The 27588-nt window shown below is 46.3% G+C and overlaps 2 protein-coding genes across 6 annotated transcripts; both read left to right on the top strand.

The window, feature by feature from the left end:
* The first annotated feature begins 2737 nt into the window (after window positions 1–2737).
* Window positions 2738–11902, top strand: LOC139049612 (uncharacterized). 3 transcript variants are annotated; one of them, XM_070525232.1, is made up of 6 exons: window positions 2738–5277; window positions 5435–5593; window positions 8069–8451; window positions 8948–9020; window positions 9108–9195; window positions 10463–11902. In XM_070525232.1, exons 3-6 carry the CDS (start codon window positions 8199–8201, stop codon window positions 10634–10636), a joined length of 588 nt encoding a protein of 195 aa, XP_070381333.1. In that variant the 5' UTR covers window positions 2738–5277; window positions 5435–5593; window positions 8069–8198; the 3' UTR covers window positions 10637–11902. The 3 variants fall into 3 exon arrangements, 2 of the variants coding, with proteins under 2 accessions (XP_070381333.1, XP_070381332.1); XM_070525231.1 differs by lacking the exons at window positions 2738–5277; window positions 5435–5593 and having other exon boundaries at window positions 7962–8451; window positions 10725–11902; XR_011508423.1 differs by lacking the exons at window positions 2738–5277; window positions 5435–5593; window positions 8069–8451 and having other exon boundaries at window positions 8494–9024; window positions 10725–11902.
* Window positions 11903–11993: 91 nt separating this feature from the next.
* On the top strand, window positions 11994–25727 carry LOC139049610 (uncharacterized). 3 transcript variants are annotated; one of them, XM_070525230.1, is made up of 4 exons: window positions 11994–18799; window positions 21008–21093; window positions 21713–21939; window positions 25637–25727. In XM_070525230.1, the coding sequence occupies exons 1-4, from the start codon at window positions 18553–18555 to the stop codon at window positions 25638–25640; spliced, it is 564 nt and encodes a 187-aa protein (XP_070381331.1). In that variant the 5' UTR covers window positions 11994–18552; the 3' UTR covers window positions 25641–25727. The 3 variants fall into 3 exon arrangements, with proteins under 3 accessions (XP_070381331.1, XP_070381330.1, XP_070381329.1); XM_070525229.1 differs by lacking the exon at window positions 25637–25727 and having other exon boundaries at window positions 11994–12774; window positions 18101–18799; window positions 21713–24494; XM_070525228.1 differs by lacking the exon at window positions 25637–25727 and having other exon boundaries at window positions 21713–24494.
* Window positions 25728–27588: the final 1861 nt, after the last annotated feature.

Genomic DNA, 27588 nt, shown 5'->3' with positions numbered 1-27588 from the left:
TGAATGACAGGCAGCAACAAGAAGTGGCAAAAAACATTGAAAGCATGGTATCCAAGCAACCACAAAGGGCATGGACATACGACGAGTTAATAGGTATTTTTAAACGAGAGCTAGAGAAGGGACAGATTAGGAAACTAGGAAGTAAGCAGGGGAAAACATAAACCGAAAAGCTGGTGGGACCGAGAAGTTAAGGAGGCCATAGAGCAACGCAAAGATGCGTGCAGAAAACAAAGAGCAGCGAAGAAAAGGGGAGCCACATCAGAAGAGGTGGAGACAAAATGGGATGATTACCTTGCAATGAAAAGAGAAGCATTGGCATTAATTCAAACCAAGATAGCAAAAGTTGGGGTACAGTGGATGTTAGAGATACGAAAAAAAGACAGAAATGCCTCTAAGAAATTTTGGGAACACATTAGGCAACAGAGTTAGAAGACAAAGGTGGTTCAGCACTCACTGACCACACCAGAAGGAACAAAGGTAGAGGGAGAGGAAGCGCAGGAATATATTAGGTTAACAATAGAGGCAGCATTTGCAGAGCCAGTCGTTAGCGAAATGGAGAACAATGACAACAGCAGGACAGAATTAGAGGAGGAATACAGAAGGATGACAAGTAAGGAATGGGACGGAATTGAACACAAGGTCCCCGTGGGAACAGCGACAGGACCTGATGGCATACCTATGAAATTGATAAACATATTAGGTCAGAAAAGTAAATATAAAATTACAACAACTTATTGAACAAATAGTAGTAGGGGGAGATGTTCCACGGGACTGGAAATCAAGCAGAATGATATTAGTTTATAAAGGTAAGGGAAGCAAGGACAACATTAAATCCTACAGGCCAATAACTATCACATCAGTCACATACAGAGTAGCAATGCAGATGGTGAAGGAGAGAATGGAGGAATGGGCAGAATGTGAAGAAATCTTGGGAGAACTGCAGAATGGATTTAGAAGGAACAGAAGGCTAGATGATAATTTATTTGTTATAACACAGTGCATAGAGATAGCGACAGCCAGACAGAAGCCGCTATGAATAGCTTTTTTTAGACATTAGAGGAGCTTATGATAATGTAAACCGAGAAAAGTTATGGAGCCAGTTGAGGGAATATGGTCTAGATAGAAAGATGATTGAGTTCCTACAACAAGTTTATACAGATAATGAGGTAGAGATAACATGGGAGGGGGAAACTACAAAGCCAGCTAAAAATAAGAAGAGGTCTCAGGCAGGGCTGTCCATTGTCACCTCTGCTTTTTATGATCTACATGAGCCAAATGGAAAAGAGACTAGAACAGAGCACAATAGGAACTGACATAAGCTATATGCTGGAAGGGCAGAAGGTAGCTCAAGTACTAGCCGGACTGATGTATGCAGATGATATTGTACTGCTTGCTGACACCCGAGTAGGGCTACAGGAACTAATAAGCATATGTGGAGAGGAGGGAGAAAAATTGGGACTGCAATTCAGTAGAGTGAAGTCTGGGATAATAGTATACAATGAAGAAAGGGGGGAACCATTGGAAATACAAAGCACTAAGATTGATCATGTTGAAAAATACAAGTATTTGGGCATATGGCTAAACGAGGGCGAAAAGTACTTGGAAGAACAGGAAAAAACTATGATTGAAAAAGTGAAAAAGAACTCAGCTGTAATGAAACACAAGGCACTTTGGAACTATAATAGGTACGAGGTGGTTAGGGGTGTATGGAAAAGGGTTATGGTACCTGGCCTCATATTCGGAAATTCAGTACTGTGCATGAAATCGGAAGTTCAGGCATGCATGGAAACGAGACAGAGAAGTGTAGGCAGGTTGGCCTTAGGAGCACACGGGAACACCCCAATTGAGGGAGTGCAGGAGGACATGGGATGGACGTCATTCGAAGGTAGAGAGGCAATAAGTAAACTAAAATTTGAACAGAGACTCCCAACACTGGAGGAAAAAAGGTGGGCAGGAAAAGTGTACAAATATCTGTACATGAAAAGTTTGAACACAAAGTGGACACTCCGAACGAGGAAGCTGAGGAATAGATACCTACAGCCGAGGGAGGGGGTCCAACTTGGTTCTAGTGTGGGAAAGGAGGTGAAGGAGACGGAAAGAAAAATGTGGGAAAGAAGAATGCTCGGAAAGCCAGCGCTATCAATGTATAGGTCACAAAAGCAGGAGATTAAGAGAGAGCTCTTATTTGATAACTCGCGGGGCAGCTCACTATTATTCGAGGCTAGGACAAGGGTTTTGAGAACGAAAACATACAGGGCTAAATTTGAAGACGTGGACTTTCGGTGCACAGCTTGCGGAGCCGAAATGGAGACCACTGAGCATATAGTGCTGAGATGCACAGACCTTCGCCCGACCCTGGCAGAGGGAACAGTGGCAGATATGGAAGGGGCATTAGGTTTTCCCGGGGAACAAAGGCAAATAGACGAGAAAAGAGTAGCAGTAACGAAGAGGAGGCTAGAGGATTGGTGGAGGAAGTCAAGGGATAGATAATACCATAAATCGGGGACATAATGTTTCCTGTACTGTTTTAGATAGTTATCCTGGGGGGAGGAGGGGAGTAAAAACTAGGTTAAGAAAAAGAGGATATAAAGAAAGGAAAAAAAGAATAATAATAAAATAGGAAGGGGAGCAAAAGGCTAGGTGGCGTCAGCCGCCGCCCGTTACAAAGGGTATAGCCGCCATCCATCCATCCATCCATCCATTGACTACATGTGGAGCCAAGATAAGCTAAGCCACATTCATAGCGTTGTCATAGCCATCACATGGGCACATTCGTCATGGTAGTCAAGGCTCCTCTTTCATTGTTTGTTTGGTTACCGTGTGGTTTGTGTGCCGTGAGCAGGTGTTGATCACATTGCACGCTTGAACTTCAGTGTGCATCAGTTGCTTCAATCAGTCAAGTGACATGGCCAATGCGTCCACGGGTGCCAACCTGATATGGAACTTTTTTGTGAAGGTCCTGCTAGGCCAGGAAGCTCAGTTTCTCAAATGCCATGTTGTTCTGAAGACACCAACAGGGACTACGACGACTCTGGCGACGCATTTAAAGAGGCACCCGGATGTATTCGTGACATACGAAAAAGAACATTGTGCGCGGAAAAGTGTGAAGTCTACTGCTGTCACTAAGCCTGACGCACAACAGCCTTCAGTAGCTGACCGTTCCAAGCTGAAGCTGAAACATACGGCGCCAAAACAACAGGAAATGACAAAGGCTATTGCCGGATTAGTGCGCGGAATGCAGTCTTACAGTGTTGTTGAGGAGCCAGGCTTTGTGGCCATTAAGAATGATGCTATTCCCGAGTACATTGTGCCGTCGCAAACAACGTTTTCCAGAGCAATAATTCCGGAGCTCTATGCTTCGAAGAAGCAAAACTTGATAAGCAGCCTTCAGGCAGTGATTGACAGTAGAGTACAGGTAATTTCAATAACGACGGACAGTTGGACACACGTGCTAATGAAAGATACTTGTCGGTAACATGCCACATCATGTACAGCTCATTTCAACTGCATGTGAACGCACTGGCATGTACAGAAATCGCAGACGCTCATACGGTGGGAAACTTCGTGCTCTTTCTGAAAAGTGTGGTGGAGGAGTGAGCACTTTCTGATCCAGGTACTGTGCCAGTGTACGTTGTCGCAGATAATGGGAGAAATTTCACTGCTACAATTACTCAGTTGCCTTCGATAGGCATAAAAAGTTTTGGACACACGCTGCAGTTGTGCGTGAGTGATGTCAAGCGGGACGTAGCCGGATTTTCCCAAATGTGCACGAAGGCCACGGCTATCGTTGGCCGTTATAAGAGAAGCTCAAAGGCTCGGGCGCGCTTTATGGAAGTACAAAGGGAAATGCAGCTGAATGCCCTGGAAGTAGTGCAAGATGTTCCAATGCACTGGAATAGTGAGCATCTGATGATGAAATAGGATGCTCAAGCTTCGCAAGCCAATCACCGTGGAGTTTTCGGAGTGTGATGGGGTTGAGAAGCCAGACTACAATTGTTTGGCAGCTGAAGTGGACGACGTTGCCGAAAACACACGAAATGACGATCGCAGCCAGAGGTCACTGCAGCATATCGTCAATGACCATGCAAGTGAAGAACTGACAGTCTCCACATGTGGATGTGGGCAATGAAAGCAACTGCGCCGACACGGCGGACAGCAAGGACAACTTTATGAAATTGTTCTCAAGGGAATGTTTGCCAAATTGTGACCCGAGTGTTGCTGATGCAATGGTTGCATTGATGGACTACTCAACACCAGCAGGGCTCAACTGGAGCGACATGGAAAAGCTAGAACATGTGGTGAACCTTCTGCTGGGAGCCGAGATGCTGCCTTCGTCTTAATATTTGCTGAGAAAGGCGTGGAAGAATTGGCAGAGGCAATTAGTGAAATGCTACTACTTGTGTACAACCTGCAGTACGCCTGCTGCCAATGCTGAAGGACACAGTTTTGCTTCTTCAAGCTGCAATGCCCTGAATTCGGTGCACAATTTTTATGCAGTGATGAATTTGAAGAAACAAACTGATGTTTTACTTTCAAGTAAGGTGGTGGCCATGGCACTTTTCGACTCTCTCGAGAAGAAGAATCTGCGTGAGAGTTCAAGCAAAAATACAGTGCTAACTGACAGCACAGACGGAGCAATGTATCATAAACATATGGAGGGAAGTTAGTGGAGCGATATCACTCTCACATTCAATACTGATGGTTCCAGAGTGTTTAACTGCAACAAAACTTCCTTGTGGCCCATTCAGTGTGTGATCAATGAGTTGCCAGGAGCAGTGCACTGGACCAATGTTCTACTTGGAGGCCTCTGGTTCGGCAAGGGGCACCCAGAAATGGCTAAGTTCCTGGACGTGTTTGTCAAGGAGGTCCTCAAGATGAGTACAGTGAAGTGGAAAATTCATCACAGAGAACTTGAATCAAGTGTCAAGGTAGTGTGCTGCTGCATAGATGTACAGTGCTCACGGAATGAAACGTGTCAATTTAGGGCTAAGTAATGCGCATGCTTTCGTTTCAACCGGCTGCAGTTCGTGTCGCATCGACGTAATTCTGGCGCGTACAATTACATCGAAGTCATTGTCACCTTTGGTGACCAAATTCCTAGCGACATGACACGGTGCTCCCGCATACTTTGCATATATATACGGTTCTACTAAGTGCTCCGTGTACCATTTCATTCCGTGAGCACTGTACCTGCATGTGCAGCAGTCCTCAATGCTAAACAATTCAACGGCTACTTCAGATGTAGCTTCTGTCTCCACAAAGGGCCAAAGTGCAAAAGTGAGTTTTGCTATAAGTATATTTTATGTCATGGTGCCATATGCTAATATATGTTAGAAAAGCTCTTTTCATTTGTAGCTTTTATTTAAAAAGTGATAAAGGTTTTCTTGTTGCAATCCAAATATTTTTGACTGGTGCAAACATTTGAATATTGCAGGATCTGTCAAGTACCCTGTTTTGAGCAGCAAAGAAGTGCCTGTCCCACATACCACTAGCCAAGTGAACGAAGATGTGCAGTTAGCACTGTCTACTGGCGAACTATCTCGTGGGGTCCAGATGCCACTTGTCCTGACGCCAAAGTTTGAATTGGTGTGGGGTGTGTGCCTCGACTATATGCATTGTGTTTTGGAGGGTGTGGCAGACATTTGGTTCAGTGCCGTGCATTCACCAGCATATATAGGAATGCTGTCCAAACGCCAAAGTGTGACATCACGACTAGTCATTTTAAACCACCCCACTTTTTTACTAGATTGTTGCGAACACTTCATGATCGGAGCATGTGGAAGGCCAGTGAGTGGAAATGGTGGCTGCTGTTTTATGCTGTGCTATGCCTTGACGGCATCTTGCCAACTGAGTACCATGACCCCTTCTGCCTACTGGTAAATGGAATTTTTCTCCTCCTGAAAGAACAAATAACAAGAAATGACCTGAAGGTGGCTACGGAGAATTTGGCCCGATTTGTGTACCAGGTGGAGCAGCTCTATGGGCAGGAAGCCATGACATTTAATGTCCACCAACTGGTGCACCTTCCACAAAGTGTGCAGCAGCTGGGACCATTACGGTCACATTCCACATTTATCTTCCGAATCTGGAAATGATTCACTTCTTAACCTAGTCAGTGATGCAAATGTAGTGCCCCTACATGTCTTGGATCGCTTCACAATGAGCTTGCAGGTCCGTCAACTTTTGCAAACAACGAGTCTGTCGTAAAAGCTTAAGGAATTGTGTGAAAAGATGACTAGTAGCAATGCAATAGGAGGCCCACCAGAAAAACCACTTGGTAAGGGATGTTTTTCCTCAGTTGGAATTCACGAGGCAACTTTGTCAGTAAGCTTGGGCAGCACCCCAAAAGTGTGGTTCAGTATGAAAGAGCCTCAATGAGAGGACAGTTACCACGTGCAGCACCACCAGCAGACAAAGAGAATGTGTACCTCTTACTTCAAGTCCATGGGTGGCCTGTATTACCGTATTTACGCGATTGTAAGTCGACTCGAATGTAAGTCGACCCCCCCCCATATCGCTTGACCGAAAAAAGAAATAAGAGAGCATACCCGAGGTGGCATTCGATAACGAAAATTTATTAGTAGCTGACATGGTCATTCGACTACTCGTCTTCGCTAGTGCTGCCATCGTCATCGTTGCTGCGGTCCCACAGCGCGTCGTGGTCCAGCGAAATTTCAAATTTGGCAAACGACCGCACCAAGACATCTTGCAGAACAGCAGCCCAAGCCAAATGCACCCAACCACACGCAGCCATCACGGAGGCTCTTTTGACAGGTCCGGTTGGCGTAATTTCGCAGTCTTCTGCCGCCAGCTACTCGTTGTACTCGCGGCGGAGCAGAACCTTAAAATTAAGGCGAAGGTCCGGGCTTGTTTCATGATCACGTCGCACTTCAATGGCAGGGACCGATCACGCATTTCAGCAACGTACGCCGCAAGCTTAGCGTACAGCTCCGGAAAGCGTCCAGACTTCGGCACGTGGGAAATTTGTCACTTGCCGTCACAGGGTGAAAATTTCGCTTCACTGCAGTCGCCACTCTCGCACCACCCGTTTAGAAACATCGAAATTGCGGCCCGCTGCGCAGTGATTTGTTTCTTCGGCGTAAAGGATGGCAGCCCCCTTGAACGCTGCTGTGAACGAGTGCCGAGCGATTAGTGGGCCTGCAGCACTCATGACGACTGGGGAAGCAGAGATGTAGCACGTAGCCGGCACTCAAGTGGAACGCGTCTAGCCTTTAAACAGAGAAAGAGAAACCCACGAGCGGTGTCTGCTCTTCTATGAACTACCGATACTCCCCGCAAGCGCCGCCGTTGTGAGGGTGCCGCCGCAAATGGGAACAGTGGCGCTAGATACGGGTAGGGCCATAGAGCAAACATAAAATTGTAACTACGTTGTAGCTCTTGCTTGTATTGCTTTTTTTGGCGGGGCCATGTTTTGGTTTCGATTGTAAGTCGACCCCCCAACTTCAGACTTTCAAATATTAAAAAAGGGGTCGACTTACAATCATGTAAATACGGTATGTACTTGATAGAGTGCTCATGCTGGAAGATGGCATGTGCTATTTGGCATGTGAAAGACTGAAGTGTTAAGTGCACAAGAATGTATCGCACTTGTACATTAGAATGGGAGTTGAGGAGACTGTGCATTTAATACTAGCGAGGTGGACAAGATAGGTGTTGGGATGAATGTGGGAAGTGCCCTCTATATTGCAGACCTTCCAAATTTACATGAATGTGACTGAGTGAATGTCAGAAAGGTGAATATACTGGTGTTGTTCATTTGTAGTTTTGCAGTGAAGATGTTAGATGAACTATGACGGCTTGAAAATGTGTGTGATTTCGTGACCCTGGAGAACTAGATCATTCACCGAGTTGATATTGACACGTTTTTGTTTATTTTATTTTGGGGGGGGGGGGGGGTAGGGTGACCACTTCTCACTGTCCAAGTGCTGGGCGTGCCTGCATGTATCAGAAGTTTCTCGAATGTTACTGATGGTTCTGTCTGCTGTCTGTGTCACTGTAGTTTGTGTAATCTGATTGCATGTATAACGCGAATTGTGTAACCTTTCAGGAAGACACACGAGCACCAGCCATTACTGCGATGCCACCAGCTGCGTCTGCAACATGCGCCACTCCCACAAGTCCCGCGGAGAGACGTCAAAATCGTGGTCCGATCACGCGGCGGTTTGGACGTGACCAAGATGACCCCTCACACGCTTTTCACAGCAATCTGCAATGTGAAGAAAATGCCCCTGCAGGAAGCACTCGCCCAGGACAAGGTGTGGCTGCATACAACAAATGACATTTTCATGGTCAGCACTCCAGAGCAGGTTCGAGCTCGGAGTTATGCCCAAATCACGTTGATTCCCATCAGCATGAGCTCAACTGATGCCACCGCCTACCTCGCTCTGCCCAATGGTGCCGTGCGGGACGTCATTCATATGACCCACAATGGTGAGTCACATGCTGAAATCCTAAAAGAACTTGTCCCCATTAATCCTGATCTGCCAATCATTGACGCTTGGCCTTTTAGAAAAAAGTGGTCCATCATAATCACTTTCGCCACTGGCCCTCACTTGCAGTGGCTGGGCAACAAAAAATCTAAGAGGCTATCTAAAACCAAAAATACATCATGGGTACCACGATTCCACGCATGTCTCGAAGGTCATGCTAGTGTAGGGTAATGGCGAAGGAAGCAAAGTCGCCGCCCATGAATCATTTCCAACCCCCAACTTTTTTGACGTCATGTGTCCACGTGACCGCTATATTTCTATTATTTTCGTGCGCCATTTTTGCGAGTGTGCAGTGCCCATGTCGCTCGCTTTCCCGCACTTTCTGGAACATTCTTGTAAAATTGATCACAGATGCCTGGGACGTTTACCCTGTGTGTGCAATACAAAGCACAAATATTGGCTTTCGGCTGCTCATTGAACAAGGCAGCATATGACAGCTGCGCAGGTGCATAGTTACCATCGATTGGGAGTCCAGCCAGAAGCCGGCAGAGGCAGAACTACTGAATTTTCGTAAGTGCGTGGGTACATGTTGTTTTCTTTTTGTCAGTTTTTGTTGTGGAGAAAATAAAAGTCTTATCGGCATTGAACCTTGCACAGGTTCCCAAAAAGCGACAGAGTGCAACTAGCCAAAACTGCCATGGCCAACAAGATGTCAGAGGATGCGGGTGCGGCGGTGCACGAAGAGGTAACTTGTCGCATTGCATACACATTATATCATGAAAATATTGCTGTTAATCAGCCCTGATATTACTGGGGATGTTTTCATAATCACAAAAGCAACCAGTGCCCATGTAAGTAACATGTGCTGCTTTGTCTTCATCGTTGGCATTATGCAATTCTCGCACGGGCACGGTACGGACAGACTTTCTCGCGTCTGCGGCACTCATGCTGTGTCAGCCATGCCGGATTATACCTTTCTCGCGCCTTACAGCTCTCTACCTTGAAAATAACATCACTGATTTCCCCGGGAGAGCAGTAGGGGACGTAGTAATCGGGCCTACTCTCCTGGAACATTATCTTTGCTTGTGCCAGGCTTTCCGTATGCTGCTCTCAGTGACTTCTCAAAAGCAGTTTTAACGGTCCCCGTTGAGTTAAAATGTTTCGAAAAGTCACGCAGAACACTACGGTCCCTTTTGGTGAATGCATTGGAGTGACTTGAAAGTGTTTGTTTCATCTTGCTAAACACTTTGTCAAACTGACTGCAACTAAACTTGCTTTTGTGACTGAAGGAGGATGGTAAATGTAAGTGCGGTGCTTCGAAGAGCCCTAGTGCAGGAGTCCAAGAACAGAGTGTTTTAGTTGAGTGTCTTTAAAGATCGCTCAGCTCCGAGTTGCCCCGCTAAGCCACAGCGGAGCGGCGGGCGATTTTCATGCTTAAGCTATGTGTATAGCAGGCCCTTCGTGCTTGCAGCACTCTCGGACCAAATACGAAGTAGTGAAACAAAAATCAAATACCTTTGTCAATTTTACAAAGCAAAACAAATACATATAACTTATTTGTTTATAAAACATGTAGGCAGGTGCTTTTAAGGTGTTAGTGGTGTAGTTTCCAGAGTTAAAAACAAAGTGTCGACTTGATAGCCATCGTTTTCTGGATCCAGTACAAGCCTTGTTGACAGCCTTTCTGACAGGTGCCCATGTGGTGGAATCTGTGCTGTCTTGTTATGTGATTTGCAATTGCACGACAAGTGATGTCATTGAGGAGTGTACTAGAGGAACCTTTCCTCATGTCCCCGTTGAAGTGGTCGGAAATAGAAGAATTTTCTGTGCCTCGAAGTGCTCGAATACACGTGCCAAGAGCCACACTCAGTCCACAGCTACCTAAGCAGACAGGACGGACAGCGGGCAATTTCGCATATACTTTCGTTTCGAAACACATGATGTACAAAGGCTGCAGAGTGCACTACTACTGCCGGAAGTTGTGTCGATACCGCAGTTTGTTAAAATTCCAGGAGATGAGAGTCTGCCTAATTCTGCGGAGCCTGGAATATCCGAACAGGCTGCGTGAACTGGAGCCGCTCTTCGGACGACATTACTCGGCGATTTCGTCAGCAACAAATGCGGTGCTCGCCGACATTGAGAGCACTTTTGTCTACCTCCTGCAAGACTTAAATAACAGCTTCTAGTTGGACCTCACTAAATTGGAAGACTTTTCCCATGTACGCTCTCGGTACTGTGTCAATGTGTGGTCTATTCACCTAATGTTTCTTGCAGGCCTTGCATTCCAAAGGGACACCGCTACACAACTGCTGGGGCTTCATTGATGGTACAGCTATTTGCCGACCATCAGAGGATCAGCTCTTCTTCTCTGGGCGCAAATGGTTTCATGTGCTGAAATATCAGGCCATTATGTGCCCCAATGGGATTATCTGCCAGTTAAACGGCCCATATGTGGGCAGTCATCATGATGCAGGCAAGTTCACGTTATTGATGATTGTCAATATATACAGCTAATTGCTGCATAAGGTGACTCAGGAAAACATGCATACAGTCACACCTGTACGAGACAAGGTGCAAACTTTCCATATAGCTTGAGGAAACAAGTGCCCCGTCTGCAAATAATGTCTAACGTCAGACTTAACGCAAATTAAGTTTTTTTAGATTTGCCGTAGAAAACAACAATGAAAAATTGCAGGGTCTATGAAGAGGTGAACAACGAAAGCGTATTCTTCCTCCTCTTACCATTCGCCTCTTTATCTCTTCTTTCTTTTAGTCATTACTGCTCACTACTAAGCATCTTTAGTCATTTGCAATGAATTGTGGTCATTACAAGCTGTCATTAGACATGTTGGTCATACCATAGTCATTTCTGGTCATTACTAAGCATTTTGTCATATCTAATTCATTCTAATTGTTACAAGTTGTCAGTAGACATACTGGTCATTTCATAGTCATTTTAGTCATTGCTACTCAATACTAGACATTTCTAATCAGTTGTGGTCATTAGAAGCCGTCCAACAAAACAGACTGGTGGGCATGCATGTTAATATTTTTAGCGCTGTGTCTTGTGTGCCTTCTCTCGTGTCGTGCACTTCTTCACGCTAAAGATATTAACAAGCCATCGTTAGACACACTGGTCATTAGTAGTCATTATAAGTCAGTCATTATTAACCTACCAATCTCGACTGTAAAGTTATCATTCACTAACTGTCACTATCAATCGATTTTCATTCTTTCTTCCATCTTCATATGGCGTAATGACGCTTTGGTGGACGCATCGGTGGACACTTCGGCGGTCAGGTCTGCTCACAAAAACTTCACCATGAGCCTAGAAAGGCTTTCACTTTAATAAATATACGAAAATAGGTCTGAGAGCACAAGGCTGTCTGGTAAACTGTTGTCATATTTTAGAGTAATGGTAAAATAACTGAAATTTGTATCATAGTGACAAAATGAACACAATATAAGCAAAATTACAAACAATTAACTTATCAAAAAGGAAATCTTCAAGTGTACCAGTTTATGACCAGTGTTGTAAGATGGAAGAGCATTCAAAATTTTCTGGCAATGCAGTGGGAGTGGTGTTAAGAACAATGCAAACTATGAGTAATGGTGTAAAGATTATTCACTGATATGAACAGCATAGTTCCGAGAATATATTTAAACAGATGAGTAAGCGTATACTAATGCTGTGACACACTGAAGAGGCACTGCTGCTATAATAACATAATTGAATGCAAGTATTCTAATGGCTTGGTTTTGTATGTACAGGTTGTCACTGAGATAAATAGGTATTGCACCACATGGTAATAAAGGTGGCAAAAGGTGGCAATATAAATCTTAGTAAGACCAACATGTTAAAATAGTGGCATGTCCCAATTAACAGTAATGTCAAACTGGTATTCTTTGTAAGTGTACATGTTTAGAGTATCTCACATTTACATGCGGAATAACACTCATAAAATAGCATTCGTTAACTAAAGAACAGTAGTAATATCTAATTGTTGGGTAATGGGGTAGAACCTTGTTAAATTATTTAAAGAGAATATATTAAACCCTGTGTTGTGCATCCCAAAAAATATGCAGACAGCAGTCTCCTCGACATGTGCGTGCATGCACTTAATGGCAACCTATCTACACACGCACGTTGCAAGAATTTACTAAAAGCTAAAATAATTGATTTCAATTAGAAAAATGTTTCTCTATGCTCCTATCATTACAGCTATCCTCCGAAGGAGCATAAGAGAGAGAAGCCAAGAGGGAAAAGTAGGGACCGAAGGAGCAAGACTTACCAAAAGCTTGAGAAGCTTGTCAAAGGAAGAAGGTTTTGCCTGTACAATGATCTTGCCACCCGTTGCAACCTTGTCGGGGATCTAGCCCTACCACGCAGCAGTGCGCCTTTAACAAACGATGAGCACTGTAAAAGATACACTTTAAAAAGATTAGCACTGTAAGGCAAGCAGTTGAATGGGGCTTTGGAAAGATAGAAGGGCTGTTTGCTTTTCTGGATTTTCGGAAAAATCAAAAGTAGCACTGGCAAAATGTTTCACGTATGTACAAAGTTTGTGATATCCTTGTGAACTGTCACACCTGCATGTATGGTTCGCAGGTCTCGCAATATTTTGCATTTCAATAGGGACGAAATGCAAACGCGCCCACGTACTTAGATTTAGGTGGTCCGGGTGGTCCAGATTATTCAGGAGTCCCCCCTAACAGTGTGCCTCATAATCAGATTGTGGTTTTGGCACGTAAAACAGCATAATTAAATATTTCATTAATTATGTCATTGCCAGCAAATTCTAAATCTTACTCTGCAAAAGTTTATGGGCTATAAAGCTCCCACATGATTTTTTTTTTATGTTCCCAGGTGGGCATTGGGGGCGGTGTGAGTGTTGAACAAGGCACCCTAAAGAAGCTGTGCCGAGCTTGCGAAAGTGGCCCCCTGAAATTTACCAGGGCTCTTTTGAGTAATGTATTCACCCCAGAGGAACTCCTGGGTGAAACAACTCCTGGGTGAAAAGAGCAACTTGCACTTTAACCAGCCACTCAAGGAGGCCTTGGAGCCTATTCATGTCCAAGCTGTGATTGGTACGAATGTCAGTCCTAGTGGTACAACTGCAAATTGTAGTCTTGAATGTTATTTTAAAAATTGGCAGCTCCTCATGTGTTACTTAGCAAGAGATATGCACCAGCATAGGTGGGCAGCCCTCTTGGTGTCTGTATGTGGCTGATTTGATTTTTTCAGTCTGGCCTGCTTATTGTCTTTGTACTATCTTCTCAACATAGTTCATTCCTGACATTAATATGAACAGCAACTGTTCGTAACACATGCCAGCTGCTGAAGTTCCACACAAATCATGCCTCAGTGCATGCAAAGACATCTTTTGAAGTATTTGCACTCTTTCAATTATTGCAGTGTACGGCCGATATACCTCGGCACAGGTTCTTTAGCTAGCTCAGCACGGTAACATTATCAAAGGTGTGAAGCCGTGGCGGTGCACACACTGATGGTGCACAGCCACGCATATCTGCAGTCTTTGCGCACATGTAGTGGAAACGCGTTGAATGAAGAGGTCATAGCATTTTCTCCCCTCTGTTTGCAGTGTTCCGACAGCAGTGGTCGTGGTCATCGAGTGAGATCTGCTCATGTTTGCCTGTGTTTGCACGTGTGACGCAAGGCTTGCCAATTTAATCAATAAGCGAATATTTCCTGCAATTTATAAGGCCAGTAAAACTACGAACTTTACTTCCTTAGTTAAGGTTGTTTGAGCACATTGATCACAAGGACAAGCGAGTAGACAAGTACAAGCACCTGCTCAAACCTGTGCTTTATTAGCTACAGGTGCACAATTTTGTATGCATGCAAATCACGTTAAGAAAATAGTTCTTTTCTTGACAAACAATGCATGCTGACACACTTCACAATTAGGCATGCTACTTTTGCTGCCTCAACCTGCAGTCTTAAAGGGACCCTGAAATGATTTTGATGATTTTGTACAAATGTAATGAGCCGTTAGTGTTGGCCCTTCTGATCCTTAAATGAAGCATCTAAGCAGTCTGTGTAAAGTGTGCAATTTATAATGAGGTTCGAAATATGTACATCGCTCTCTATCGCAGTGGCACCACTCCTCTGAGTTTTCAGCCACCTCTGACCAACTCATGCGTTATGACCATATGACGTCAGTAGGGCAAGCAATCTGATTGACTGCGCAAGGTGCGTCATTGATAATTTTTCCAACTTTATGGTAAACAAATATTCGTTATAGTTGGAATGTTAGTTAATTTGTTTCAATAAAAAACAAGGTAACAGAAAAATAATGCTTGAGGACAATTTATCACTAAACTCAAGCACTTCTGACACACAGGAAGTGTCATCTGCTTGTGTTACAGTGTGCTTCATGTTGATGCGAGCTGCTTGATCTCCACTGATCTCAATATGTCATTTTGCGAGCACCATGGTTTGCCCTTGCCTTGTGTACTGCAACGTAGCCATCACCAACATGTCAAGCTGCAACATTGTGTCCCTCTGCAAGGCCAACATGCGAGTGAAGTGGCTGCAGCACTGGTTGTTGGTATCCGATCGGCACCAGCATCTACGCATTTGTGGCCATCACTACACAGCGAAGGATTAATGCCGCAATAGTGTTTCGTGTGTCTGGTATACAGGAAAGTGCAAGCATACTGGGTCTGGGTGTTTCACGGGATGAGCAGAGGCGCAAATGTGAACGGCCTGCATGGTGCAGCCATCTGGTGGTACATAGCTTAACCAGATCAGAACTAGTATAACAGTAACCAAGTGTACCTTAGTTTGCTGCTGGTGCAAATTTTTGGCACAGGTATAATCGTGAACATGTTTTTCTAAATGTCTAAAATGTCTTGCACTTGGTTACAGCAACATTAGCTATTAGTTTGACTGGTTAAGCTCGGCACCACCGGGTAGCTGGATCGTAGAGCGATCATGCCCCTCACAGACGTCTATGCTAAAGCTCCTTATCACAGCAATAGTAGTATGGAGAGGGTTTAATTACAACTCCACCTATCCGTCAAAATCTCTAAAGCTTGCCTGTGGTTAACAGAATAGCAGACACGCTCGGCACTGTGACAGAATGCTCGCAATTCACGCTGCTTCGACAGCTCTTGCTTGGGATCGGCTGCCAGGTGGCTGGCGGAGAGGTTTGAGAGGCTTGGTGCACTGGCTCAAGACAACCTGAAGGAGACGACGTGATTTCTTATCACGATGCAGAGCCAGTGGCCAGTGAAGGTGGAGCTTAAGGAAAGGTGAACGAATTGCGCCTCACTCTGGCTGCTGCACTTTCATCACTGGAAGGGGTGAGTGGTGCAAGTCAACGTCAGGAGGAACGTGGTGGCAGCAGAGGCGACGACACAGAGCTGCCTGGATGCACTGCTTCCTACCACCGAGCTCCGTGGCATTCCTGTTGCGGCCCGCCTGCCCGTGGATCACAGGCTTTGTCCACGGAGTTGATAGTATGCACAGCAATGCAGAGCTGCTCGAAATCATTGAATGGAGCATTGCTGTGCTCTCAGACACACACCAAGAGAATAGGGTGGTCTTGCGGTTCACCGGCCCTCTGCCTCCTGAACACGTCTCCCTCTTCAAGCTGCATTTTGCAGTGCGGCTTGGCCGACCTCGACCGCTGCAGTACCAGCAGTGTGGATGTCTCGGCAATGTGGCAGCTATTTGCAGATGGCCTGACAACTTCAAGAACTGTGGCCGAATGCATCCGGCTACCCGGATGCGTTCACAGATCTTCTCCGGAGAACACTCTGACAGAAAGAATGGACTAGGCAACAGGTGGACCCACACAGACGCACATTTAATACAACCTATGCGACACAAACACTAGCACACCAACCAAACAAAACTAACACAAAATACAAAGGCTATACAACACTCCTACTAGTATTCTCCTGTTAGTGGTTGGTGTTTGTGCTCACGTTTGGTTCGGTGCAGATGTGCCGTGGTATGGGTCCCGTAGTCGGCGTCGAAGTAGCGTTCGACGTTCTAGGGCTGGCGTCGCTGGCGGCGTCGCTGGCTGCGTCGTACACGCTCCCGGTCCAAACACCCGTGGAGGTGTTGCCAGTAAAGTTGGCGTTGGGGCACCACCCGGATGAGTGGCTGTAGCGCTGGAGACCCCCCTGGCCATAGCAGGTGATAGCGTCCTCCGTGGACACCCTGGAACGGGCTCAGGAACCGCAGGAAGTCTGCGGTGCAAAGCCGTAGAACGCGAGCTCACCGGAGCAGTAGCCGGCGTCACTATCTTCCGGCCGAACCGTCCCTGACCTGCCGAGCCTCCACTGCTTTGTTCTTCCCCCGTTCTCTTTGGTGCTCTTGCTGCTCTTGCTGCTTCTGTTGCTTAGCCAGGGACAGAAACCCTTCTTTTTCTTCATCTCTTTACTACCCTTGCCTTTGCTTTTCTTGTCTTTGCCCTTGTTCTTTTCTTTGGACTTCTCCTTACCCTCTTTCTTTCTTTCCAAATGCTGCGTTGCTCTGGCTGTCACTTCAGCTCTTGTCTCCACTGCCGACGAGAAACTGAATGCCCCACCACCCGCCTGAGCTGTTGTGGGCTTTTCCTCCTTTTCGTTTTTTTCAACGTCGAGCATCCTCCACTCGGGATCGGGGTCCTCGACACTTCTTGCACCCATAATGTTTCCCAAGATGAGGTCGTAGATGGGTTACTCTATGCATTTTGCCACTACCTGTCCAGTATAATGTGGTGTGGTCACTAGAATTCTGGCTTCAGGAAGGTACCTTACTGTGCTGTCTACTAGAGTGACGGCCGAGGTTTCCCCTGTAAGATCCTCGTCCTTCACCAGGCTTCTCCGAACCAAAACTGTGTTGGCTCCGCTGTCCCTAAGCACCAATACAGGAAGGCCCCCTATTTGCCCAGCCACCACCTGCATTGCTGCTTTTCACCACCTCATTTCCTAGCGGCGTATGCTCTCCTTTCAGCTGTGGAACTTCAGGTGGGTGTGACAAGTTCTGCCCGAGAGTCGACAGTGCATGCAGCTTGGTCTTGCCCCAGAGCTATCCGCTCGAATCGTTGCAGATACGCGTCCAAATCATCTCTTTTGTCATCAAAAGGAGCCATCAACTTTCTTGGACAAACTCTGGCCAATCTAGGAGATTCAGTACCCACTAAGAATCGCTGATCATTGTCCGTGATCCCCTCATAGCCTCTTGCGATATGCGCCTGTTTCCACAAAAGGAACTCCTCCCGTTCTATCCTTCTCTTCTCCTGTTTTTCTGCCTCGCGAACTCTTCTAGCCTCTCGCTCTTCTACTTACCTTGAGCGCAAGTTCTAGCGTTTTTGCCAATTCCATACTTTCTGTCGTCGAGAAATTGGAAAGATCCGAGACAAAGCAAAAAGAAACAAGGGAATGAATCCTGGCAGGCTCGCCACTTGTCTTTGCTTCCGTGCTTGTCCTTGTTGTGGTGTTTCTCCTTGCTTTGTTGCTTTTCTTTACTTTGCTTATCCTTGCTGGAGCCGGATGGAGGAGTGGCCCTGTACCAATCAGGCCCACTCCTCCAACTGAGGAGGCAAACACCCTGCCAATACTACTTGCCCCAGATGCCAGGAGGAATGCAGGGTAGCCACCATCCTGGCAACTTCCTCTATCCTACTGTCCAGGATAGAGAGCCCTCCTATGCAGTCCTACATGAGTGTGGTCAAGGGTACCCCAGCTCTTCCTAGGCGCCCTGTACCAGCCCCTCCAGCATCCCTTCGTCAAGGGCCCCAGGTCTCTGCTGCCTCTGGGACCACACCGCCTGCAGCTCCCCGGGTGCAGTTATACCATAAACCAGCTGGTGGCAAAGCTGTTGCTGACCATGCAGGCAGTCAGCAGCATGCTTCCTGCTGACCACCCGCTACGAGCCACGTGTCTGCAGGCAGTGGCAGTCCAGAGCCAAGCCACCCACCATGACTGATCCCTCTGCCCCGTGGAAGGGTCGCCGCCGCCCAAGTGTTCTCCAGTGGAACACCAACTCACTGTGGCTGCGGCGGGCAGACCTCTCCCTGCATCTTCTGCAGAGTGACTATGATGTGCTTGCTTTGCAGGAGGTGTACATTGCTACGGAGGAGCTATGCCTACCGGGCTACGTAGGCTACAGCAGCCGCGCTCGTGTATCCTGGAGCACTGCCATGTTGCCCCACGCCTCCACGATGATTATTGGCAGGGCCCCCCACGCTGTGCGCTGTACGTGAGGAGGGAGCTGCTGCAGGCAGAAGTGAACGTCGCAGACCTGGTCAGCGGCCCCTTCGAGTGTTGTGCTATCCGGGTGCGCCTCGATGGGACAGACACCACAATCGCCTGCATCTACAGCCGGCCAGGTGCACGTGCAACAGCTGCTAACAGATGCGATGCACCTCTTTGAAGCAACTGTTTTGCATTTACTTCGCAATCTTTTCCATGGGCTTGTGAGCAATTCTGTGTTATCTGTAGCAGTCTTGGTTAAAATCAGCAGATTTTGCTATGACTACAATGAGAAAAATCGACTTGAGAAGGTTATTCAGCCTTCTCTGTCTGAAAAATCAGGCTTGAAAGGTTCAGATGCACAGAATTGGTGTCCTTTAGGGCTACTGTCCCTCGTATCTTCCCCTGGTATGTCTGAGGGAAAACAACACTGGGAAATATTCCTTGAATTTAGAGAAATGACTGATATGGTATCAGCCAAAGAGGTGCCTTTTGCATGGGTTCTGTATCTTAAACACAAAATAGAAAAGTGCCTGCAGAATTACATGAGCAGATACCCTTGCTTCATCCGTAACATCAAAGAGGTATACATTGTGCACTATCCCAGAACAGGAAGTCAGCTTGGGCCACTTACATAGTGTTAGTGCATGCACCTTGAAGCCAAGCACCAGTATTTGGTTCACACAATGTCCTTGCACACAGTGGTGGGTGCCGCCACGGTGGATGGGGCGCTTGCCATCAACTCAGAGGAATGGCCAGGTCATTTGCACAAGGTTGCTTAGTTTGGGCGCGGTCTATCTATTCACGCAATGAATGTATATAAGAAATGGAAGATATCATTGGAGTCGGGAGGCTAATTCGCATCGCCAGTGGTACCACACGAAATGCTTTAGCGTCGGAATCGGACCAAATTTGAGCATGATCACAACATTGGCCACTGAGCGCCAACCGCTCGAGCGCTTTTGCCCTTGCAGGCGGCCAACTGCAGGAACATAGGCTACATCTTTATTGGTGTGTCGCATTCAGGTCAAGGTGCACTGACATGTTGTGTGGCCCAGTTTATTTACAAAAAGAAGAGTGCTGCCAAATGTACAATGATTTCTGCGCTGCTTATGGACACATTAGCGGGGAATGTCCCCAGCGTATTAGTGGCGTAGGATTGTGTGTGGGGGCGGGGGGGGGGGGGTGCTTATGGAGCTCAGGAAGCCCGCCCAGTGTGGTCGATCAGATGGACCAGAGCAGACATAATCAAATATGAGTAAACATAAGGAGGTTACCGTACATTTATGAAACAGTTTTTTTTGTTTGCGGGCAACAAGGTCTGGCTCTCGGTAGTCATTGGGAAAGTCGTCCTCTGGACTTAAGCGCGGTAAGCGTGGAAAACAGAAGCAGCTTCAAAGCGCTACATCGCACGCGAGCTGATTGTGGCGACAAAGCCCTGAAGGACCACGTGGAAATCGTCCACAGTAATACCTCGTATCTAAGCCTAGTGGGACAAAGCCAAATTATAGAAATTTGTAGCTAAGTTATCAGAAAAGTTTTCTTGGATTCGTAGTTGCCGACGAAATGACAAATACTGCTCGATTCGAACAGCTTACCATTGCGTAGTGTACCTGAACAAAAAGGCCAACAACGTTGAAGCGTCTAGGCTCCGTGCCTATACAGGACTAAAGTGGCAGGGCCCTCACTGAAACATTCTAAAATTTCTCCAAGACCTGGGAATTGCCATGCACCATCTTCGTGGCCAAGGTTATGATGGTACAAGCTCTATGGGATGTAAAACGAATGGTTTGTAAGCCGGAGTTCGCAAGGAATATCCAGCCACACTATAGACACATCAGAACACCACCACCTGAAGTGAATGGGCGCGCCGTCGGAGCGCTCCGAAGCGTGTGCCCAATTGAGACAGTGAACTTCTATTAAAAAAAAAAAATCTACAATGTGCTGATCATACCCATTTTTCCCTTCCTCTTGCTGCTCGATGAAAATACCAAAGTTCATTATTTTTTATTTTGTGGATATACATGCCTATTCTTCAATTAAAAACTATCTGTGCAGAATGTGCAATGAACTGCAACACTTTAATAAAAGGCTTCTCTGCTTCACTCAGCTCTCACATATTGCTATCACGAAGTGTCACGCACCCAACTCATGTTTGATGCCAGGCTAACCAAATCACACATCAGTGACTGATAAATAACAGGAGAAAAGAAGTGTCACAAGTTCATTATAAAGTACGAGCTATTTCACTGCATAAGGAAATATCATTTGGTGCTTTTTGACTGAAATGGTTGAATTATTTATATAGTTTTGTTCAGTGGTTGTATTGCTTGCTCATTATGCAGAAGCTGGCAAGGTGGTGAAGAGGCTACGAGAAATCCTCAACAAAGTTGACAGCAAGCCAGAAGAGCCAGTAATTGCTTGCACTAAGGTACGCTTATTGTGTTATGCCAGTTCTCCATATTTTGTTTCTTTTTTGGCAATATAGTGCATTTGAAGTGATGCCGTGAGCAAACCAAAGTTAAACCAGTGTTTCCCAAATTTCTGGCCCCTGGAATCACTTGAGATAGTGAGTCTATGTGGATCGATCACTTAAAGATGTGCAGTTGGTCATCTGCGACATGTGACTGACTAAAATTGATACCTGGCCGGCATGGAGGCAGCTGACAAGCCATCGCAGGAAGGTTGCGGGTACTATATGCTATTTAGCAGTCACTAATGATGATTGTGTACGATATCACGCTCACTGACAGCTGCTTGTGTATCTGTGGGCAACCAGCCAGCAACTACCAAGTCCACCTGTGAACAACAATTTACATTTGTCACTCACAGTCTTTTTTTTTTTACTCACACATGCACTGCACTGTCAGTCACTGCAAGTAACTGTCAAAGAAATGCCTCTGCAATGCAAACCATGCAACGATGCTGCGAGACACTTGCTTTTCTTCTGCTCTCATTTATGGCTAGTATATTTGATGATAAATTGTTCACCTTTACGCTCTGTGATCAAAAGTGAGCTTCTAAAGTGTCGCTTACTTTTCTCTGTCCAGGTTGACATTGGTGGCGGGATGCTGACTGATAACAGCATCCTTGATCAGCTGAGCCGGGCCTATGACAGTGGCAAAGGACCTGGCAAATTTGCCAAGGCACTTTTGCGCCAAGTCTTTACTGACGGTGAGCTCCGCAGCAAGTCACCCTTTGGGGGGCAAGAGCTGTCTATGGGGCGAGACAGTTCAGAAGGAGTCCCTCGACACTGTGGGTATGGAGGCCGTGAGAGGTGTGTACACTATTGATAACATGCACAAAAGTTGCCAAAGCAAAAAAGCCCATTGTGCTTATACCAACTGAACCATTAGCAACTAGCTGAAGTATAGTAAATGTTCATAATAATTGGTGTAGAATGCCATATAATTCACTTTTATTAGTGACCTTATGGCCACGATTTTATGCGCAATTTTTAGAGGCCTAATAAAACAAATGATCAGTTGAGCTATGGATTGATCATAGCTGGTCAGATAGCCCACATATAGTCCTAGGTCTATGTCTGCACTAATTGCTTCTGATGGCCCAGTTTAAAACATGCTCAGAGACTTGCTGTGTGCTACCTATGTGACAGCTTTTTTTTTTCTTTATTAACAAATAGTTGCAAAATTCTTCAAGACTTCCTGGCTTCACTTAGTGCTTATTGCTATCAAAAAGTGTCAAATATATGTGACTCATGTTGCATCCAAAGCTCACTCTAGCAGGACCTTGGTGCCTGCATCCTGGTGTGACAGTCATGTCGACCATGGAGCTGATTTAGTTCATTAACGGCATGTCTGACCAGCACTACTGTGATATGTAAGCAGCAAGCTGCACCTGCTTTAAAAATGATGCACGCTTTCTCCTTAACCAATCAGAGTGACATAAAGTACTGTATTGCAGATGCAGTGCTTTCATATGTTGCTTTCAAGACTTGCATTGCCATAGTGACCATCAGATAATTTAAAGGGTGATGCTATTTGTAATAATCATTGAACCAAGGAGACCACAAAAATATTACAGGCTTTTTCAGGTGGATAATTCGAACCTAAGGATAGTTTCAAACCTAAGAATAGGGATAGTCAGCCAACTTGCGTGGGGTTGGACTGTGTCCGCGCATAAGCCGCGTTGACAAGAAGTCAGGATGCCAGAAAAAGCACACTAGACAGTATGTCAAATGTGTAACGGGCATTATATACGAAATACCGCTAAAATGTGGGAAATCCTGCGTTGGACAAACGGGGAGATGTGTTAATGACGGGGCCCGGGAGCATGAATTGTCTGTAATCAATAAAGGTAATGCGCATTTACCTGCGCATTGCACGGTTTGCCTGAAAGGCAGATGCCAGCCACTGCTGCGTGAGATAAAGATACTTGGCAGGAGTGGTGATACGTTAGCAAGAGAACTTTTGGAGGCGTATCACATTAAAGAGAGAGGCACGAGTTGTATTAGTGACACGTCTGTTTTTCTGTTTGAAAACGAGTTGCAACTGTTAAAAACGTCACTGGAATCGCTCTAGGCAACACTGATGTACGCATGCGCATTTGTTCATTCTCCCTGTCCTGCTGTAAGAATAAAATCAGTTGAAGTTCAGCGCTCGATCTGTCGTTTCGTACTCTTCCTTCCCAAGTCTTTATTTTCCTGTTTTTTTTTGCGCAACAATGTATTCTTTAGATCCCAACCAACTCGCCCAGCAACAAGTTCTACTCAATAGTGTAATACAGTGACAACTCAATGAAAAAACAGTGCAATGAAAATCCAGTAAAAATATCAATGAAAATTCAATGAAGACCCCACGGAAAAGTAACAATAATACTCCAACGGAGATACAATGGATACACTGTGGCCTCCTTTTCATGACTGTTCAACGAATCCTCCATGGAAAACCCATGTAAATTCCACAATCTTTCTGCTGTTGGTGCTATGAAATATCAATGGAAAATCGATTGATTTCAAACAACATTATTTGTAAAGGTTGTCAGTGCGCGTCCGGTGGCGTTTCTGTGAAGCGTTGCGTGGGTGTTTGGTGTGCGTGTTCCATGCCCAGGACGAGTGTGCGCATGCTTTGTTGAACGCCCTAACCGGCAGCAGCATCCCCGACTGTTTGCCTCTACTCGCACCGTCCCCAGCAAAAGCGAGTGCATCTTGGTCGATGATGCCGGCCTCCCAAAGATGCGCAAACTGCTGGTGTCATCCGGTCATCACCAGTGCCACTGAGCTGCCGCCAAAACTCGGCCTCTCAGATGCATGGCCGATCCTGAATACGGTGGTTCATGTGGTCAGTCTCATGGAGCTTTGCCCCATGCAGGGACTGGGAAAGAACTGTGGGGCCATGCATCTGTCATTGGGTTTGTCAACGTAACAGCAGGTGAGCCTGTTCCTACTTACCAACTGCCACCGACAAAGTGCACTGCACAATCTGCCCCAGAAGCAAGAGACCCTTCCCGCACAATATTGTAAATGTGGGCATTTAGAGCCAGTTAAGGAGCGCCAGAAGTCCAAGACGATATTACGTCAGCAACCACTGCATGCCACCGCGCGAGACCCACCTCACCCCCTGCCAGAGGGGGGGTGTTTTATGGCTTCCTGCAGTCAGCGAACAATGGGATAAGGTTGCACCGGCAGTCCTGGCCCAAATCCTTCAAATGGGACTTCGGACCACGGTTTGTCTGTGTGTTCTGCGGTGTATGTGCCTTGGTGTGCGCTTTGGCGAGGAGGGGGAGGCGAGAGGTATAGGTGAGTGGGGACGCTACCCCCGTTTTCTCGGGGGGGGGGGGGGCTCGCTTGTTTCTTGTTGACGTCGGAGGGCAAAGATCACGAGACTATGGCTGGGCAGTCCACCGCGAAGGGCGACTGCCTGTGGAGGCAGTGAAAAAGGAATGGCTTGGCCCGCAATGGGACCTCGCAGATGCCGTATCGGCACCTCGGCAGAACCAGTCATCTAGGAAGAACCGAAGCGACCAGATACTGCAAGTGATCAGTGCTGTAATATCTGCGAACCTCAATGCTACTCATGAGCCTTGAGCAGAAGTTTACATAGCACTGAATGCATGAAATTACGTCCTGTATGTGCATTAACAACTGCGAAGTGCGCCACTTAAATTAATGTTTCAAGGAATTTTTTTGCCGGTAGCCCTTTTACTCCCGCTAATGGATCCGTCACGTCTCGCTCAAAATGTTCCTTTTATACTAAAAAGATTGTGCACCAAAACAACACAGACAAGAAAGACGACGACACCACAAGCGCTCGTCTTGCTTGTCTGTGTTGTTTTGGTGCAAAATCTTTTTAGTATCCAAGATCACCAACTAGCCCAGCAGTTAACTCTTCTATAGTATGTTCCTTTTAGTCACAATATGAAGGGAGTTTCACAAATTTTTTCAAATCGCAGGAAATTAGATTTCGCACACCCAGCTAACAAGTGCTATGGCCAGCAGTCAGATGGTAACCGATCCGCAGAGCTCACACAGAATGACGGAAAGCTTGGCTGTATCACTGAATGGATTCTGACATGGATGCCAACATGCCACAAGCAATTTATCGGTGATATCATCGTGGCGTTACAACAGCATGTTAGTGCACCGTCTAGCACACCTATCACTCCGCTAAAAGGCCCCTAGCACTAGCCTTTAGGAGCAGCAAGTGCTAATCTAGGTTCACTAAGGAACTAGGCTTGATTGATAGGGAACCAGTGCATGCGCAAGACGTGGCTCTAATCTTCTGCCGACGCGCTTTGCCGGTGCGCGACCACCTTCACGGCGTTCCGAATTATTCTGTGAGCACTTGTACAGTATTGTTTGAGATGAGTCGGGTAGGTTCTATGCCATGTATGTAAAAGCTAACTGCTCTTGTTTGTATGCTGCCCATTCACCACTTTTGCAGTTTTGCCTCAACACGCATTATTCGTATGTGTTAATACCAAAATGACACATGCTTGTAATTTACTTTTTTCAGCTGACACTGTCCAGTGAAGCTTCGTACGGGAACTACTGCTGCTTACTTGGTGCCACAACGTTGGATGAATGCACGAAAAGCCCGCAACGGGCATTTATATAGAATAAAATGAACATTTCCTGATTTCACAAGGTGTCTTGCGCCTTTATAAAATTCCACGAGGCACATATTCGATGGAGGCTTGTAAAGATCATTCGCAATCATTTTTACTTAATAATAAAACGATTTCGGGCAAAAACTGCGCACGGTTGAGCTGTAGAAGCAAAAAATTTGCGGTGGCTTAGCTCAGCTATGCCAAGATATATGTAACGTGAGCACGTCGCTTAGCCTCCTGGCGACGCCGCTTTGCTAGACGTTCCTCCCTTTGCTCCAGTGTCTTCGCAGCACGTTTAGCCTTCTGTTCGCTCTTCCTACGCTCAACCGCTAATTGCCAGGCAACTACTTTGGGATCCGATGAGTTAAGCTTCTACGCTCGTCTGCGCCGCTGAGCAGCAATTTCACTCTCCTTCTCCATGGCTAACCACACTGGCGAATGCCCCGCTACGTGTATACCCCCACTGATACCGCTGCACATGCGCACAAAATGAGAGGCTCTATCAAGCGGCTCTGGCGCAGCGTCAGACTTGGCATTCTCATTTGCCTGGGCTGACTACGTTGACCTCAAACACAAGCTGCAAACACTGATACAGTCAATGTTCGCCTATTTTCCTCTCTAAAAGCAAAGGTAAATCTGCAGTGCAGAAGTTCTAGCGATTAGTCCATTCTCTGGATTGGACTGAGAGACCAGTTCAGCTTCGAAACACAAACACCAGAGAACCAATTATGAAGCTTCAAAAGCATTTCACCTCCCACCTGCGCCACTTGTATGGTCAAGAAGAGGGAAGCGAGCCTGCAACTGGAGGAGAGTCATCCCATGTGCCTGAGCAAAAGACCTTTCCAGGGGAGTTGCCAGACGAGGGTTTGGGTGTGTGGTGGCAAGTCAGCAAAGGCTAAATTGATGGTACATTGAAGCATGTCAGTGGCCACACAGCAGCTGGACTGGATAGCCCGAGAGCAGGAGTATGTAAAGGTTTCAGTAAGGAGATGGAGAAACAGCTTGCTGGACTGTTCGCTGACATCGTAGAAGGTGCGCTGATCCCAAGACTGGCAGCTCGGCCGTATGTTTTTTATACCAAGGAAAGGAGGCCAAGTTGATCGTATTGAATACTGCCCACTAACAGTTACCGGCGTGCTCTACAGGCTGTTAACAGGAATATTCAAAGAGTGGATAAGCAGGTAGGCAGAGGCAAAGCACTTGCTTACAGAAATGCAAAATGGTTTCCATCCAGGTCGACGACTGGAGGACTATTTGTTTGTGCTTAGCGAGTGCGTGGCGATTGATAAGACAGCAGCGCTCCTTCCTGTGCTGCTTTCTACATGTAGCAAAGGCATATGTCAATGTACCACACACTACTTTTTGACTGCCAGTCTGCAATGGAAATCCTGGCTACATTACTATCTATAGCGCAGTGCCTGTACACAAACAGCATTACCATTGCTCACCCTGGGGGTGCACTATCCGCACCCGTCAAGGTTACGAGGGGACTACGACAGGGATGCCCTCTATCCCCACTGCTATATATTCTGTATGCGGCCAACCTAGAGCACATACTACACGGTTGTCTCGGTTTCCAGCTAAAGCTTAGTACAGTGGGTATGGATGAGAGATGTAGATTTCCTGGTCTCGCCTTCGTGACGATCTTGTATTGACGGCAGAGTGCCCTCAGGACCTAAATCACTCATTTATATCTGTGAGGCAGAGATAACTCACCTTAATCGCGCTCTGCTTTAACTGCAAAAAAAATCTGCAATAGTCCCCTTGCGGGCCCAGGCATAGATGAGGATGATATAAAGCTAGGAGACGAGGTACTGACGGTGTGCTCGACATACAGATACTTGGGAGTACTAATATC

The sequence above is a fragment of the Dermacentor albipictus genome, chromosome 9 (genome assembly GCF_038994185.2).
Source record: "Dermacentor albipictus isolate Rhodes 1998 colony chromosome 9, USDA_Dalb.pri_finalv2, whole genome shotgun sequence".
NCBI classification, from domain to species: Eukaryota; Metazoa; Arthropoda; class Arachnida; order Ixodida; family Ixodidae; genus Dermacentor; species Dermacentor albipictus.
The sequence above is the reverse complement of the archived record's forward strand: the minus strand, read 5'-3'. Positions and strand labels throughout refer to the sequence as shown.